The 19,493-nt window shown below is 38.2% G+C and overlaps 1 protein-coding gene across 12 annotated transcripts in view; it reads right to left on the bottom strand.

Moving 5' to 3' along the window:
* The window catches only part of EPB41L3 (erythrocyte membrane protein band 4.1 like 3), a 228,250-nt gene that overhangs the window by 49,430 nt on the left and 159,327 nt on the right, over positions 1 to 19,493 (bottom strand). For all 12 annotated transcript variants that reach the window (XM_081263734.1, XM_081263733.1, XM_081263737.1 and 9 more), the window contains exons 4-5: positions 2,477 to 2,581; positions 1,222 to 1,264 (exon numbers count right to left, since the gene is read on the bottom strand). In XM_081263734.1, the coding sequence (XP_081119860.1) occupies positions 1,222 to 1,264; positions 2,477 to 2,581 (148 nt within the window). The remainder of the gene's footprint in view (positions 1 to 1,221; positions 1,265 to 2,476; positions 2,582 to 19,493) is intronic.

Here is a 19,493-nt window from a genome sequence, read left to right as displayed (position 1 = left end):
GTGGTATATTCATATATGAACATAGGAAAGTTTATCTGATTCATTTCATTGCCCAGTCCTTTTGATTTTTAATCAGACAGCATCTCATTAGGTTACTTAGGGCCTCACTAAGTTGCTGAGGCTGGCCTTAAACTTGTGATCTTCCTGCCTCTGCCTCCCAAACAGCAGGTGTGTGCTACTGCACCCGGCTCTATATATGCATAACTTTTAAAAAGCAAATGTGATTATATTACAGATACGATTTTCAACCTGATTTTCACTAATAAGACCAAAGACATCTGTCTATGATTATTCCCTGATTGATTTAATCATCTTTATAAATGGGTATTTAACTTGCCTTAAGTTTCCTGCTACTGCAAACAGCACTATAATGAACTTTCACTTGTGTACACACTTGCAGTTTTTTCTCTAACACATATGCTGAATTGATTTCTTCAAGTAAAATGGAAGGTCAAGGAGTAGGTACATTTTAAATTTTAATAAATACTGACAAACTGCTCCCTTGGGAGGTTGCACCAGTTTATACTTCTACCCGTTGGGTTCTTAGTAGTCAGTGCAGTTATTATTAAACATATTAAACTTTTAAAATCTTTGTTAATCCAAACAGATGGAAAATGATTTCTCAGGTTAAAATGCATTTGGTCATTAGATTTAGCATTTGGCTTATTGGCCACTTATGTTTCAATTTTGAGATGTGCTCAGGGAATTTTTTTATATATTCATTAAAATATATATTTCTCTTTTTTTGGGAAATATATATTTATTAATTCATTTTCAGGGACTAAGAAAAGAGGTTGTCACCAGACAATAAACTTCATTCTGAATTCTTATTCCATCTTTAATGTATCAAGTGACTACTGCTTTTAGCCTGGTTTTTAAGTGTTTGTGACAATTAGGCTTAATACAACATTAATAATTAAATTTGGAACTTTTAATGATTAACTGCCAATGGAGCATGACATGATTAAATCATACATTTCACACGGGTGTACAGGCAGAGGAATAGATCAAGTGTCAAAGTTATTTTAATTTGAGTTATAATGACAAAAAAATGGGTTCTGTCTGAGCTGGATCAATGTGCCAGATCAAATGTGAACTTGTAATCTGTCTTTCAAAAACCTCTATTCACATTGGCCACTTGGGTATGAGCTACCAATTCAGATTAACCAGCTCTTTTAAATATCTTTACCTTGCCACGTAAAATAATACAAAAGAACTTACTTCGAATCTGTTTTTTAATTTCCTTAGCAGGGTCCAACCAATTCTGCAAAGGAAATGACATTATGAATTGGAATCAGAGAAGAATAAAGGTGATTTAATGTTGCTTTGATACAGACATTCCCACAATGCTTTCCCTACCCTTCCCTAAATTCTGGCGGCCTCCACCTGGCCCTGCCCTGTGAGGGTCTGGACACTGGTCTAAGGAGAAAATACACACATGTGCCCTTCATGCTTGACATTTTTCTTTTACAACCATTACCTTCAGGGATCTCTGCTAGCACAGACACAGAAGGGCAAAAAATGGGAGAAGATCAGAATTCAAACAAGTTTCCAAAATAAATTAAAAGATTTACATATCCTGACACCCACTGGCTCTAGACATTCACTTCTACGTTAGTGACTTATATCATCACAGATGCTTAGGCATCTTCTTAAACCTTTTCTAACAAATGAACACTTGTTTGAGATCAGTGGTCTGTCTTCCTCATCAGAGAAGTCAGATGTTTAATAATGAAGTCAGACACTGTCTAATAAATTCTGTAAGAATGAGTCTGACTCAAGATACACCACAATGGTAAGCAACATCTATGAGCAAAACTTATGTGACTTAGTTTTTAGCACTAGTACAATGGAAACAATCTTCTCCTTATTTTTCAGGTAGTTGTGGGGAAAAGTTTTAAATAGATGACTTTCCTCAGGTGTAAGCACCTACAGAGGTATTGCCTTAAATATTAAGAACTTATGAAACTACAGGTGTCAGGTTAGCAAATGCACCACCTCCTATTTGGATTTGGTAAGAAAATGAAAATATAAGAAGATGAATCAAGAGGAAGACAGGAGCCCCAATAGTAAACTGCTCCAACAGTTTATGCCACAACTGTAATATCTTTATAGAATTTGGGGGCAAGAACACGTTTTCTTCATAAGAATCAAGGTGTTTGTATTTCTTGGGCTCAAATATTCCACTGAAATATATATTATCTAAAAAAGCACCAAATAAAATACTTTGCTGGAGCCATAAATAACTCAAGGATGAAAAACAGAAGAGCTGACTTACTGTTTTCAAGATATTCAAGAACAAAGGAAGCTGGCCAGGATTTCTTTCATGAAGAAAAGGGGTGAGGAACAGTATTTGGGGGATGCTAAGTCATAAAAGTAGGCGTGTGAGGGAGGGTGGCGAAAGTGATCCACCCTTCTGGATTTTCCTGGGGGAGCAATTCAAGCCACAACAGTTCGCACTGCTCTTCTCTCTCACCTTCTGATTTTCAGCATCTCGATATGTGAGGCCAAAGTAGTCCTTTTCTAGCAGGTTCAGGTGTTCACACACTTTGTCAAACAGCACTTGCCCTCTGGAGCGTTTCTATGGAAACAACAGAAAAACAAGTCAACATCCACAAGGAAGTTCTCCCAATTGGAACCAATAAAACTTGGTAAAACTTCAGACGCTGTGTGCTGATACTGTTCACGTGTGTTTACACCATCATCTCCTGTTGAATAAAAAGGCTACCTACAAAGGGGGGGCCTCGACTTATAAAAGCTGACCCCAACAGACAAAAGAGTAAAACCAAACGTCAATGGTGTTACTGAGTACAGGAGCCATAAATAACTCAAGGATGAAAAACAGAAAAACTAGGATGGGAAGTGATTCCTAAACAGAGATGATATGATGCTCGGAAGCCTCAAATATTCTGTGAAATATAAAAATCCTGATGGTGAAAGACGATCCACAATGGCCATGTTTTGGATGCCCCACCTGCGCTCCCCCCAGGCTGTAAGATTCCAAGCCCAGAAACATCAGCCCTGCTTCCTGTTTTAGGCAGAACCTCGTTTAGAACTTTCTATTCCAATCCTTACTCAGAAAGTCGAAGGGTCATTTTCTAAAGTCCATTAGACTAAGTTAATTAGTTAATTTCTGGTTTTGTGCCATGAATTTCAGTAGGGTGTTCAAATTTCTCTTAATTTCTGTGAGAACAAATACTTCTTATTAAACATCATAAAACATTCATTAGGTTTCAAGATTTTAATTATCCTATATAAACAGAAGATCTAGATATCTCTGCTATATTTTGGACCATCAAATAGTCCTATGAATGGAGAAGGGGAAATGTACTCATAGTGGGAAAATCCATCCCCTTAATTGATCTACTGCTTCAAAGGTCTTTAAACGTGGCTTTGAAGTCTGCGTTGGATTAACTGGCAACAATTAAGCTAAGTTTCCTTTTTGGTTGTGTGGTACTAATATTTTACATCTAATATGCTCAGCAAATTTGTCCTTAAGATTTAATATGTTAACAATGAGACATATGAAAATTGATAAACTATGTTCATGCCAAAATAATGAGCATTCAAAAGACCTGTAGGTGGTATCTATTACTGTGCGACTGTAATTATTTTGAAAGTTAATTACTCAGTCCCCTCAAGCATGACTGTTTAGGGAAAAGGATACATTTATGATAGGAGAGCAAAGCCTAAATTGTAGCTAGCTAAATAATCAATGATGCATTTGAAAAAAAAAACTCCCATAAAGGATGAAAATAAATAACTTGTTAGCAAAACTACATAACATTGCTCATTGGCTATGAATAAATGATATAACAATGAAATGCTCCTTCATGGTTTAAATCCTTATTTATAAACAATACCAAGTTATTTTCTTTCTTTTAAAAAAATCTTTTTTAGTTGTTCAATGCACCTTTATTTTATTTATTTATATGTGGTGCTGAGAATTGAACGCAGTGCCTCACACATGCTAGGTGAGCACTCTATCACTGAGCCACAACCCCAGGCCAACAAGTTATTTCAGAGTAGTACTTGACAAATTTTTATAAAGTTTTCACAAAATCTGGTTCTTCCAGTGCTTTTCTAGGTATTATCTACAGTTCATAGATAAGAACAGAGGTTCAGAGAAGCTGGATGAGAAGGCAGTATTATGCTAATGGCTATGGGTGGTAGCTTTAGAATCAGATCAAACCTGGATTTGAATCTTCAGTATTCCCTTGCAGTTAATGTGAACCTCTGTTTCCCCACTATAAAGCAGGCAAGGACATCACATACTTCTTCGGAATGGCTGACATTAAAATAATGTATTCAAAGTCCACTATTGGCATATATCATGCCTTCCATGAATGTCAGTCATTATTATGGCCCAGTGACTGATAAATGGCAGACTGTTAAATGCAGAGCGTGTTATAATGCACGTTTTCTGTAGGAGCCATGAATACAAGTCCTGGAGATACCAATGAACTGATTTAGTATTAACACATTCTACTCTGACTTCTTCTTCTCCTTTACTTCCATATCTCTATTATTATTATTATTATTATTTATTGGTACCTCATAATCATACATTATAGTGGGATTCTTATATTTGTACATGCATATAACAACTTTATCCATCTCATTCCCTAGCACCTTCCCTTCCCCGCCTTCACCTGCTCTACTCTACTGATGAGATGGCAATCATTAAGAATACAGATAACAATAATTGCTGGTGTGAATGGAGGGGGAAAGGTACACTTATCCATTGCTGGTGGAATTGCAAATTGGGACAACCATTTTGGAAAGCAGTATGGAGATTCCACAGAAGACTAGGAATGGAAATTACATATGACCCAACTATCCCACTCCTTGGTATTCATCCAAAATAACTAAAATCATCATGCTTTTGTGATACATGCATACCAATTGAATTCAAAAGTGCATGGGAAGGCCCCCATTCACTTGCTCTACTCTACTGATCTCTCTTCTATCATTATTATTATCATCTTAGTGCACTGTGTGTGTGTGTGTGTGTGTGTGTGTGTGTGTGTGTAAAAACAGGATTCACGGGGCTGGGATCGTGGCTCAGAGATAGAGCGCTTGCCTAGCTCGGACAGGACTCAGGTTGGATCCTCAGCACCACATAAAAAAATAAAGGCATTGTGTTGTGTCCATCTACACCTAAAAAATAAATATTAAAAATAAACAGGATTCACTGTAGTATATTCATATGTGGACACAGCATAATTTTATAGATTTCATTCATTCTCCAATTCTTCCTCATGTCATCCTCTTCTCCCTCCCTCTTGATTCCTTTCCTTTACTCTATTGGCACCCCTTCTATTTTTATGAGATCCTCTTTTTTATACCTACCCCCAGCTTCTACTAATGAGAAAAAAATATTCAATCTTTGACTTTCTTTTATTTTTATTTTTTTATTGGTTGTTTAAAACATTACAAAGCTCTTGACATATCATATTTCATACATTAGATTCAAGTGGGTTATCCGGATGTTCTCTAGTTCCATCCATTTATCAGCAAATGACATAATTTCATTCTTCTTTATGGCTGAATAAAACTCCACTGTGTATATATACCACAATTTCTTTATCCATTCATCTGTCAATGGGCACTTAAGCTGGTTGCATAACTTGGCTATTGTGAATTTTGCTGCTATAAACATTGGTATGCATGAATTACAAAAGCATGATGATTTTAGTTATTTTGGATACATACCAAGGAGTGGGATAGTGGGTCTATGTAGTTTCCATTCCTAGTCTTCTGTGGAATCTCCATACTGCTTTCCAAAATGGTTGTCCCAATTTGCAATTCCACCAGCAATGGATAAGTGTACTTTTACCCTTCATTCACACCAGCAATTATTGTTATCTGTATTCTCAATGATTGCCATTCTAACTGGAATAAAATGAAATCTCAGTATAATTTTGATTTGCATTTCCCTGATTGCTAAGAATGTTGAACATGCTCTTTCTTCAAATGTCACCTGCTTACTATCTAATTGCTTCAGCTAGAACACCATTACTTATGCATGCACACGGGTGCCCGTGCGCATACACACACACACACACACAACTGCCCACGTACTTTCTCAGTGAGTAAACCAAAACCAAATGCAAATACAACAATTTCACAAGGCTTTGCTTGATTCTACACCTCCTCTGAACCTCCGGATCAGAGCCAGCCTTCAAAACAAGAATTTTTTCTGAATGTGTCACAGGCAAACCTGGTCATCAATTTCAATTAGCTGTCTTCTGGTCTATTCTTCCTTTTGCCTAACAGGTAACATGGATTAGCTCAAGCAGAGACTAGTAGGATGACTCCTATTTTTCCTGTTTCCCAGAATTTGATTTCTGTTAAAGACTCAGTGCTCTCTGAAATAGACCATATCCTTTCTTACTGAGTATTTTAAACATTTGAATCCTATAGTCCTTAAGAAAATGACAGAGTGGTCCATTCCTTATACTGGAGATACTTTTTTTCTGGCCCACAGAACCCAGATAAGTTGTCTAGAATCTACTGTAGAAGCCTATTATGGACTGGAAACAATGATATTCCTATTAAACATTAGCATAGCTACCAACTAGGTGGGTGACTTCGGAAAAAGGCTGTTAAGTCATTTGAGTCTCCATTTTCTCTTCTTTGAACAAGGATGTAAGACTCTGTAGAGCAAGCAGAGTATGGGTTCAAGACTATAACTGGGTCTTGCTGATGGCAAACTATTAGTGGATAAGAGTACTCTTTTCCCAGGAGTCCAGATGGGGCTTTGGTACCCTTCTGCACATAGCAATGACAAAAATTCTGCCAATGGATGGAGATAGAGCATCTCTTGAAACCCACTTTCTAGCCCTGGAATGGATCCCCTCTGCAATCTCTCCCAACTCTAAACATTTCTCTACTCTTCTAACTCAGATGGTTTTCTCCTAGCTTTGGAAGTCAAGTATTTCTAGTTGTTGACATCTGCAGGTACCTACAGATAATAACCTTATGACTAAAGCTCAATATCCAGATTGGAAAATTTGGAGAAATTACATTAAATATTACAGTTCTCAAAGATATCACTTGATAAGTGATCAAATCTAAGTATCTATCTTACTACTAATTAGATATAATGGCTATATATACCCATGAGTCAAAAAACGACAGAAGTAATCTGAATGGATAATTTACCTAACCAGATAAAACTAAGAGTTTTCAGTCTTGTGGTTTCTGGTGAGTTAAGTCATCTTTGGCTCAAGGGCATCCCCAGTTCACATATACTTTTACTAGGCAATCATCCAGAAAAGACAGTTTTACTTTCCTGGAGTGACAAGCCAAAGGTGGCCTGCTCGCTTCCTGGAATTTCCCCCGACCACCTGTATTTCTCTTTCTTGTATAGTAAATGAGGATATTACAACCTAACAATCTGGAGGGCTTTATCTTAAAAACAGCACACTCCCAAGCAATGTAAATAAGCTTCATTCTTGACTATTAGCATTTTTCTTTAGGGGCTGAGGTTGTAGTTCAGTGGTAGAGCATTTGCCTAGCATGTGTGAGGCACTGGGTTTGATCCTCAGCACCACATAAAAACATAAATAAATAATGTTATTGTGTCCATTTACAATTTAAAAAGTTTTTTAAAAAGAATTTTTCTTTAATTTAAATTTTCCAAATTGACATGCAATTTGGTGTTTGGAGAATGAATGAATATTGAAAATGAAGAGAATGAAAAGTCACATACTGAGAGAAAATATTTGTCAAACAAATCTGACCAAGAACTGATGACCAAAATTCAACAATAAGAAAATGACCATTTACTTTAAAAAAAATGGGTAAAATAATTTGAAATGACATTTAACCAAAGAATGAATGAAAAAAATATATATATATATAGCAAATAAGCGAAAATAAAAAGCTGCCCAACATCCTATGTCATTAGGAAACTACATAGTAAAACAATCATACCATTCTACACCTATCAGAAGGGCTAAACTCCAAAGAAAATACCACCAAAGGCCAATGTGGATGTGGAACAATAGGAACTTTCGTTTCTAGTAGGAATACAAAATGGTACAACTACTTTGGAAGACAGTTTGGTAGTTTCTTGCTAGTTTAAGCCTACTTTTACCATATGATTCAGCAATCATATTCCCTGGTATTTACGGAAATGAGTTGAAATGTATGTCCAAACAAAAACCTGCATACAAATGTTTATAGCGGCTTTATTCATAATTGACAAAACCTGGAAACAACTAAGATATTCTTTGAAAGGTAAATGGAAACACAACCTGGTACATCTAGCAGTGCATAAAAAGAAATGAGCTGTCAAGCCATGAAAAGACACAAAAGAAACTTAAATGCATATTGCTAAGTGAAAAAAGAATCGGAAAAGCTCACATATTGCATGATTCTAACTATATGACATTTTGGAAAGGGCAAAGTATGGTGATAATAAAAAAGATCAATGGTTGCCAGAGATTAGAGGGTAGGATGGGATGAATAAGAGGTGCAGTGGGCATTTTTAGGGCAGCTGAACTACTTTGTATGATACTGTAATGTTGGCTACATGTCATTATGTATTTTTCAAAACCGACAGAACACAACAACACCAGGAATAAACTGTAATGTAAACTATGAGCTTTAGTTAATGATAATATATCAATGTTGGCTCATCAAGTATAAGAAATATACCCCACTAATATAAAATGCTAAAAATAAAGAACACTGGAAGGAACGGTACATGGGAACTCTGTACCTTCAGCATAATTTTTCTGTAAACCTAAAACTACTCAAAAAAGTAAAGTCTACTAAATTAAAAAAAAAAGAGATAAAGAAAGAATGCAATAAAAGCAATAATTTCTTAAGTTGTCAATAATTTATCAAATAGATAAAAATATAAATTAAACTCCAAGTGATTTTACTTTTATCATGCATAAACAAAAACTTAAAACATTATTTTTCAGAAAAACCAAACTGTGGTATGCAGCTTCTCCATTTACCTTGATTTTCCCCTCGAAATTAACTTATCTAAGAAATGAGGTCACTGCAGGCAGAGCTCCTTCATTCTAGACTTGGCTATTTGCATCTGCATGGTACAATTTAATTTGTTCCCAGTCTCCCACATTTTCTGTACATTGCTAGTTAAATCTAGAGGCTTGATGAGACTGGGGCCTGTTTTTGTGTCATTTCACCAGGAGGCACAAAGTGAGAGATTGCCTTTGTTGCGATAATAGCTGTCGCTGATGATCACTGCCCCAGATCCAGTGGCTCCAGGGCAACATGGTGATATCCTGATACTAACCACACCTTCCTCTTTATTAGCTAGAGTATAGTTATAAAGAGATACTTTGTCAGATCTATTCATCTACCCACAGTCCAGATAAATGCTTGCTTCTGTCTCTTGTCTCCATTTTCATGGTAACAAGTTGGGGCTCTAGCACCCTTCCAAGTCTCCAGTTGAGTATTTTTATTCTAAAACATCACTATGAACTCATGGATTTAAACAGGTTGGATGTGTTTAATCCCATCTCAGATGTCATCTGTACTAGTGCCCTGAAAGCACCAAGATGCTCTGCCGGGCTTTTGCCTGCCAAGTCCCCCTCATCCTTCCAGAGGCTTCTCCAGAGTTACTTCTTCAATGCATGTCCTGTCCTCCCAGACCCATGAGAGAGCGCCTTTATACCTGACAGCACTTTGAATCTATAGCACCACAACAGCAGTTTCCATATCTGTCTGTATCACAGTGGACTCTCCACACTTGCCTCTGATCCCTGACTGTAAGGACTTTTCAGTGGCACTGTGACTGCCTGTGCTTTATCTTTCACTGAGTTTTATTTTTGGTCAAATGCCATGAAGAGATTCCAACAGTTATTTGATGAAACTTTATGTAAATTGTTTTCCACTAGCATGTCATAACCAATGACATGCAGGCAGCATTTTAAACTAGTGGTTTTCAACAGCGGATCCTGGGAGCATTTAGAACATGCACCAGGTCTTGTGTGTCAGGTCAATTCAATCACATTTCTGAAGTTGAGCCCCAGGTATCTGCATTTTGTAAGATTCCCCAGGTCACTCATTCAAGAACAGTTGAAAGTTACATCTTAAGTTAAACTATGCTTAAAAGTTTAAAAAAAAATTGAAATGTGAGAACTCTAAAGGAATTTGACATTTTTTTTTTTTTTTTTGTGACAATACATGTACCTTCTTCAGATTTTGCCTAGGTCCAACTCAGTATTTTTTAGGCCTTTGGTATAAACTCTCATAGTTACATTAAGATACAATTGGTTTACCTATGTCCACATGCTTAAAACTCTAAAACATCCTTTCTAAGAGATTTTCTTGAGAAATGTAAGGCCTCAAGAAATGGTAAACCAGTCAAATGCTACAATAAAAAGATTCAAATGAGAAACAGCAAGTCATCAAACTCTGGAGGAAAAAAAAAAACCCACAAAATACTAACTTACATTTAAAGCTATGAATGAAATATGCACGCTTGTGAAAAACAGAAATATTGAAAGTTTGTTGACTTTTGTTTATTTAAGAAGAAAAACTTCCCCTTTGTAGAGCTGGGACACATGGCTTTTTCTCAAGATCCTGCTACAAGACTAAAGAATCAACACAGGGATATAAATAAATGTCTAGATCTCCTCTTTTCTAAAGAGCAAGAGCATTAACACCTTTCCTGTGATTGACAGGCATAAATACGCAGAACTAAACCCAGGAGAGGACCCAACATGGAGACAGCTACACTTGGCAGTGCCTTTTCTGAAATGAGTGTTTTCTCCATGTTTGAGTGCCAGCAAATCGTTTCTTAATCTGTGCTTAAGTTAATGAGTGCAAAAGCAGGAACACAGATTGTACTGTATCTTGCACAAGACTACATAACAGAACTTGTTTTATTTCTTCAGTCTCACAAAGCTATGAATCAGCTCTCAAAAGGCACAGATTAAAAGCAATATTCTAACCTTGGAAGATGGGTTACCATTACCCATCTGAAGCCGCACAGCATGAAGGAGGAAGAGCAAGATGTTCTGCCTGAGAGCTGGAGTTAATCAGCAGTGCCTACTTCTCAGGAAGAGGAGGGACAGCCTACATCAGAGGGTGTGGATATCCTTAGGGCTCCCTTAGAATTTATGCATACATTTCTGTACACATTCATTGTGAAAACAGAAAAACTAATGAACAACAAAGCCCCCTTCTCTACTGGCTTTGCCTTAGACCACCCCTGTTAATATGAGAAAATACTCAGAATGATACTGAGAACTTTCAGGAAAACTGATACTTCTGTGCCTTAATTCAGGGGACAAAATACTACAAGGAGTTCATGCTTTCCATAGCATCTCTTCCTCAAACACACGACTGATTTTCCTTTGGAACTGGTGTTCTTAAATGGTTGACTTTTATTTCTGCTCACTGAGGACAGGAAACAGTTCACCCTTTTTACTGCCCTGACGAAGGGCCCTGAAACAGCAGGAATTCAACCTACTGGCACCAATTCCAGGAAAGGATTTCTCCTTATGTAAGTTATCTTGGATTAATCTTGAAGCAAATGCTCTCCTTCCTCCCTCCCCCACACCCATTACTTCCTACCGGAACCGATTTTCCTCACTGAATGCTTTTCTATTTTCCTCATTGCTAAAGGTCAGTCAGAATTTTATTTCTAAATGATCACACCGCTGCCTACCTCAAGTACAGGACCCCTGAAGAGCTCACCACACTTCTCTGACCAGAGTGTGAGCCCAATCAGACACTTGGACTCGGTGTAAATCATCTTGCTCTGGGCTTTTCTTTTTCTCTATCAAATTCTTGATTTAAAGAAAAAAAAATTTTTTTTGAACATTGCCCTGATGTTTAAGTGGACAGTGGGTTTGTTTGTGTGTTTTTAAATTTACCCTTGGAAACTACCAAGATGCTGTGGTCAAACCCAGGAACAAAAGGTGATGGCATCTGATCTGTGACAAAGGAGTCCACAAGGCCTTTAAAACAGAGCTAGAGCCAAAGGCCCCAGAAGCAAGACATGGCACCAGCTGCCCTGTGGATATCTACTGCCACTTTACACTTTGTCTCCAGTGTACATTCAATGCCAAGTTTAATAAGCATAGTGGAAAGTCCATTATCCGCATCACTTCTGCAAGAATCCGTTCATTCCCATAGGGGCAGGGCTTAATGGGATCTTTCAGGCTAAGCGCTAATCCCAAGTGTGACCCAGGCAGCATATTCACAGAGGGCTGACATGAGGGGCAGAGATCACATATCTAGATGACACATATATTGCTAGCTCTTTCTTTAATTCCATGAGCAATCTGCTTTTCAGAAAACCATGGAGCTCAATCAATAATTATTCTACTACATTCTTACTCAATCAAGTTAGCAATGACCATCTGGAGTGTTCTGTTAAACTAGGAGTGGGGAACTTTTTCCTGGTCTCTAAGTTCTTCAACAAAATAGTGAACATGTGATTTATTTGCAGGTCTAAATTATCTAGAAATTATAATTTATCTCACAGTACTTACATACATTTATAAAAGGGACATTCTTAGCCCGTACAAGTTTGCTTTTCCAATATTCCCAACGCTACAACTAACTAGCAATGTGTTGTTAGAGAAGTCATCCAACCTGTTTGTACTTCACGACTCTCATTATAAACTGGAGATAGTATCACATGTACAGAGTTACTGCATGAAATAAGGTAAAAACACCTCACATTGTCTAGCTCTCAGAAAGCTATAAACAACAATGTTGGTAATTAAGGTGCTTTTGATAAGGAGACTGATCAAATTTCCAATGCTAAAATTTAATATAGAGACTGACTTAGTATTGAAAGTCTAAGCTGGGCTCAGGGGCACAAACCTGTATAATCCCAGCGACTCAGAAGGCTGAGGCAGGAAGATCACAAGATTGATGCCAGCCTTGGCAACTTACTGATATCTTGTTTCAAAATAAAAATAAAAAGGGCTGGGGTGTCGATCAGTGGAAAAGTGCCCCTGGGTTCAATGCTTAAGAAAAAAAAGGCTACATCTTCTGTAATGAAATCACAGAACACACATCACCCCTGTTACTCCCATGAAAAACAAATCCCTACTTGTTGTATAGGTAAAACTACAAAATAGTATTATCTGGAAACTGGTATTATCAGAACTGAGTGTACACTCAATTGCGCCACACACACACACACACAAACACACACACACAAATGGTTTTGAATATGCATTGCGTACAGTGGCACATTTGGCACATCTTAGGCCAAAACATAAGACAGGCATATATCATCATACATATGGCACACAGCACTGCCAAAGCAGGAATGAACTGTTGGAAGGCCACAGAGTCGACTCTACTTTTTGACTGAGATTCAGTGTACAAAATACTTCCAAGCTCTGACGTGACAAAAGTCCCTTCCTGCACATTAAGCCCCTCCACCTTCTTTTATTTTTTAAGAACCCCTTGTTCTTTCAGCCATCATGGGTTCTGCCTGCATTTGTCATAGAAATTTCAGCCTGTGTTTGAAATCAGACTTCTGGGCTCTGAGTGTGCACTGTAGTAGATAATAGCTTTCCATCAAAGCACGCTTCCTCTTGGCCAGCCAAAACACTGGGCTTGATTTTTCACAAAGAGTTTCACAGCGTACATACGAGATGTTGGCAGCGGAGTGTCAGACAACATTTCCTGCTGTTAATCTGCTAAGGATTCAGGTCACTAAGCCAATGTGTGCAAAATGAATGCAGAAGAGGAAGCCTGAGCAAGAGGAATGCTTGAAAGGGACATAAACTTGAACTTGAATCATGTCAAATGCCCATATTGGCTAATCCTGAATGATATGAAACTTGGAGAATTTTTCCTGTAAGAGGAAATACACAATCTCCTTTCTATGACACGTCTTGAGAAAAAGAAAAAAAAGAAAAGAAAAAAAAAAAAAGAAAATCAACAAAGCCCAAACTGAGATGTAAATTCATTTGGCCAAAGAAAGAGTTGGGGAAATGTAAATACTGAGAATGAAAACATGACTTTTAGTAGTGTGGAGATCATGGGGATGGATTTGGATTTGTAGCACTGTCACCTTTCAAATCCTACAGCATTGATGTTCAAAACAACATAATAACAGTCACTGCTTTAAATATATGTATCTACTAAATGACTTCAAGATCATTATATAAGCTACCTACATAATTTAAAAATATTATTATATATCATTTTACCAGTTAAATGTAAAATTTTAAACCAAAGGCATCTTATAATCTATGTGTGGCCTATAATAAAATGTAAACAAACAATGATTATCACATTGTAAATGATACTTTCTGTTCTTCTTCAGCTGTTTTCTGATACACATAACACCCCACATGGACCCCTACATGTCAAAGACAGTATCATCTGCTAACACCACTCTATCAGAGTAGCCAGCCTTAATACTGTTGGAGCTCACAATCCTGAAAAGCCAGTACTAATCCTCTTTGCCCGTCCATGGGGAGGAGGCTGCAGAACCTTGCTAAGAAGATGAGTTTCCCGGTCCTAATTCTAGACCCAGATCAGAGAGCTCCACCTTACTGGGTCAGCAGAGTTAGAAATGGGAGCCCCATCAACACAGACTCACTCCTGCGGTTCCAACAGCTTGTAACCTGGAGAGCGGCAGCCACTACTCTGATCCAAATCTAAGGTGGTCATTTCTTTAACTGCTGGAGCTAAAATGTACCTGCAGCATTAGCGAAGTGGAAAATGAGAAGGCAAATTGAATCAAGAAAACAAATTGCTTTATAAACAGATACAGCCTTTCTCCCTATCAAACAAGTATAACAGATCTAAATTATACTTTTTTTTTTTCCAGTATTGAAGTTTGAACCCTGTGCCTAGTGCATGCTAAGCAAGATCTATACCACTGAGCTGCAGCCCCATCCCTTTTTATTTTACTTGGAGACAGTGTCTCACTGCGTTACCCAGGCTGGCCTCACACTTTGTGATCTTTCTTCCTCCTTCAGACTCCCAAGTTGGTAAAATCACAGGCATGTGACTCCACATTGGCTTATCAATGTTCTTTTATTTATGGGAAAATGACATTCTATGTAAACAACAAATTAAATATTACACAATAGATTATGTGGCTTTTTCTTTTGCTCATGCTACTGCAACTATCTTTCCTGGGGATTATGTATACCCAGGGTTTATCTTAATTCATTTTCTATTGCTGTATCAGAATAGAAGACACTGAATAATAAATTATAAAGAGTTATTTGGTCCGTGATTCTGATGGTTGAAGGGTCCAAACAGCATGCTGCCTGCATTTTGGCAAGGGGCCCCAGGCTATATGATAATATAAAAAAGAAAAGGGGCAGGGGGATGGATAACAAGTAGAAGGGGTCCTGTGAAGGGGCCCTCACACTGGCTCTCAGGAGAGCTAACTTACCTCAGGGGACCTCATCATGTCCCATTAGCCCCAACTCTTAAAGGTTCTACCCCCTCAACACTGCCACATTGGGGACCAGGCTTTTAGCTCATGAGGCTTTGGGGGACATGCTCAAACCACATGCAAACTGCAGCAGGAAGTGAGATTCAGGATGCAGGTTGTAGGCAGTTCTGTGTTCTTTCTTTTAAAAAAGTGTGGATTCATTAAGCCACAACTGCCTGCTCTCACCTAGCTTAACAAGCGATCTGGGTAATATAATAAGCCAGGAGGTGGAAATCCAGGGAGGTCTTTATCAAATTTATGTTGTTTCTACAATTAAACTGTTTTTAAATGATCTTGGAGAGAATAAATCTGTATGGGAAGACCAGAACTGAGCTATCAGGTTCGGTGGTGAGAGACTCATCTGGGGCACAGAGAGCCTGAATGTGACATGGAAAGACCTGCCACAGGCTCTAGGCCCTGCCTTCCTCTTGAGCTTCCCCACCCAAAAATGCTCCCCTTGCCCTCCGGACTCCATCAGAGAACACTGGACAACCCCTTGCTTCTGCCCAGATTTTCTTCTGTCAAAGGGAATCTACCTCCACATTCTGGAATGTTCTACCTGCTCATCCTTCTGACCTCTCTACTCAGCACCCTTCCTCAGGACTCCCTCCTGAACTCTGGGATTGGGTCAAGCAGCAGAGAACATATTTTCAGAGGTCTCACACTGCATCTGTCAAGGGGGCAAATTTACACTTTGTTAGTGTTATGACTTGAGTAAGGGTTATGGTAGCTTCCCAGGTAAGCCGTGCTCACTCGTGACTGGAAACAGAGCATGCATACCACAACACCTGGAATTGAGTAGAATCATTTAAAAAAAAATAGGAAAGAAAATCAAGTTAAATAAATGCACCTGGGGTTGATTTCCTGCTCTGAAACTCTTCAAAACCTGCTCTGATTCTTCAAATTTGTTCTTGACCAGTGTGTTTATATTTCACTCCCATGTGTGCATAACACTCTCTAGTTAGATCTACAATGTTGGGTCCCATAGCTCCATTTTTATAAGAGAAAACTTTATTTTCACAGATGAAAGACTGATAGGTTGTTTTAGGATTTCATCCCTTATGCCAAAAGGTCAACTTCTTGAGAAATTTCTAAAATTCTCTTGGAATCACTGGTCTCACTCCATTACTTTCTCTGATACACACAAAGCAGAAAACCACAAAGTGGATCATGGTTTGTAACAATGCACCTTGGTTGTACTGCCTTATTCTAGCCCCATTGGTTCCAACAGATCTGCATCTTTGTGGCTTTTCTTTACTTTTTTTTTTCTTTTGATGGATGCAGACAGCATTTCCATGTATAATACAGGGATATGTCCTGGGTTCTCTTTTTAAAACTCCTGGGTAACTAGGAAGAATATTCTCTCTCCCCATTTAATGATACAAAACAGAAACAGAAACATGTGGACCACAGTTTGGAACATTAAGTATATCACTGGTCTCACTACCTAAAAACTGCTGTAACATCGAGGTCAATATTTTTCTAGCCGTTAACAATATTTAATGGGCTTAGAGCTATTAGTCCTATAAGGAAAATCAACTCATTTGCATATCTGGGCATACATTTTGCTTTGAGGTTATCTTGAAGAGTATAGAAGAAATTATATTACTTGAGTTTAAATGCCCTATGAGTGCTTTAAAGTTTTAATGGGATGACATTACTGAAGTCATGCTCTATAAAGTACAGTTGGGAGACCTCAAGTTTCTTTTTGTCTCTGCAGTGGCTTAGGTCCAAATTTTTGAGGTGTAACTGAACCTCACACCTCCAGGCACTACTGCCACGGCCCATGTCATACATGTGTGCATACGGAGAATGTTGTTCTCTTTGTGAATAGGTTGTCAAGTTCTCACCGCCCAGGAGAAAATGCCCAAATCATCTCTAGTTCTCCTGCTGAAAAACAGAGTTCTGAAATATTGCCTGCATCTTAGTAGAAGGAATACTTAGTGCTCTGCTCAGAGCCTAATATCCATTGGTCCACTTCTCTCTGTTGAGTGAATCAGTAGGTTCATGGCCCCTATACATGAGTGGCCTCTCACTTGGATTCTCTGGGCCATGTCCTTCAGGAAGATTGCCAGAGAGAGAGATCACTCTATGGGCCCAAACCATCTCCTGCCACGGTCCCACCATCTAATCTTGGGGATGAAAACAGGAAGCCTATTTTGGACCCTTGTCTTTGAGACATTCCCTAGTTTTATCCATAGTAAAATTTGTGTGTGTGTCTGTGTGTGTGTGTGTGTGTGTGTGTGTGTGTGTGTGTATACTTTTTATGTATTTCTGCCTAAATATCCTAAGAAGCCATATATATCTTGGGTACTTAATAGGGACCGTAATCTCAAACTGATGAGTCACTGCTTAACTCTTAGTAACAGCTTGATTGGGAAAAAATGGCAATCATTGAATTTTGCTGATGGCAATTAATAATCTACTCCCAGAATAAGCTCTCAGAGAGCTTCAGCACAGAGTTTTTCCGCAACAGGAACTGGAATAAATGTGCTTCTTTCAAACAACTGGGGAGTTTTTATGGTATGGAAACTGAGTCACACAGTTCCTCCTTTGTGCCTTTTAAAAGCTCAGAACACACATTCTGTGAGCTAACTTTGTTCTAGTCTCTTACATTCATTTTCTCTTGGTCATGCTTTCTACTTCTTTATTTTCTTATTATATTATGTATTTATGAAAAATAAAATACCCTATGTCCTTGTTGGAGCACAATGGGGTATAAATAATAAAGCTTCAAGGTAAAATAAAATGTACTTTTGAAACAGATTACGTGTCCTATTTTGCTTGTGGTGGTGAGTTTTTTTTTCCCCTGTGACAACAGGTTCTTGATTGTTGTAACTATTACAGAAAGCTCTGCAAGTCATGACATTCTTGGCAGTATTTTTTCTAAAAGGAATAACTGAAGAAATTAACTAAAGCATTTCACTTGGGGTAATCATTTAGAACCATTCATGTGCTTTACAAGCTCAGTCTAATGGCATTTCCCTAAAGAATGTGGTGCCTCTTTAGTGACTTTATTTGCTGTCACCATGGCATTCCATAAGAAATAACAAGTCTCTGTATTCCTTCCAGTTTTCCAAACACCATAACAAGAACCAATTCCTTGTACTGCTGTGCATCTGCACATCATCACTCATTCCCATAAGCAGCAGCGGGGAAAATGAGGTGCATTCCTAAGGGTAAATGTGACTTAGAGAAAGGATTTCCTTTCACCCGTATTAGAAAATGACTCCAAATGTACATACCAGTTAGACACAGCTGTCTGTCACATTGAACAAACACATTCCCATTCAACAAAGGTATCTTGTTTATTGACAAGAAGAAACCCCCAAGGATGAGAGCATATCATGAATTAATATCTAATCTGGTCATCTTTGTTTGTACAGTTATCCTTGTCCTAATTGCAGGAAAAAAATCACTAGGCAAGGCTAACAAAATTGGCCAGTCTTGTAAGAGAAGCAATAAGAAGATCCCAAAGCCCATGTATCTAAAAAAGAATACCCTTAATAGTTACTGAACAAGGGAAATCACACCAATGAGTTAGGAAGCTAACTGTTAATGGTTTAGATAGGGAATGTCCCACAAAGGCTCATATGTTGAAGATTTGGTCCCCAGTGCAAGCAATGGGTGGGGCTTTGGGGAAAGTGATTGGATCGTGAAAGAGCAATCCACTGATGGGTTCATCATTGAATGGACTACTGGAAGGTGATAGAAACTTTAAAAGGTGGGTCACCTGGGCATGCCATTGAAAGGTGTTATGGTTTGAATGTGAGGAATCTTCCAAAAGTTCCTTGTGTTAATGCAGCAGGCAGAGCGATCAGATTATCAGAGCTGTAACCTAATCAGTGGATTAATCCATTTGATACATCAGTAATTTAAAAGGACCACTGTACTGGGTAGCAACTGTAGGCAGGTATGGTGTAGCTGAAAGGAGGTGGTCACTGGGGGCATGCCTAGGGGGATTATATATTGTCCCCTGGCTACTCCTTCTCTCTCTCTGTTTTCCAATCACCATGAACTGAGTAGCTTTCTTCCACCATGATGTTCTGCACCATCTCTGACCCACAGCAATGGAGCT

This window comes from Spermophilus citellus, assembly GCF_964194105.1.
Source record: "Spermophilus citellus genome assembly, chromosome: 12".
Classification (NCBI taxonomy): domain Eukaryota; kingdom Metazoa; phylum Chordata; class Mammalia; order Rodentia; family Sciuridae; genus Spermophilus; species Spermophilus citellus.
This window is presented reverse-complemented; position numbering and strand designations above follow the sequence as displayed.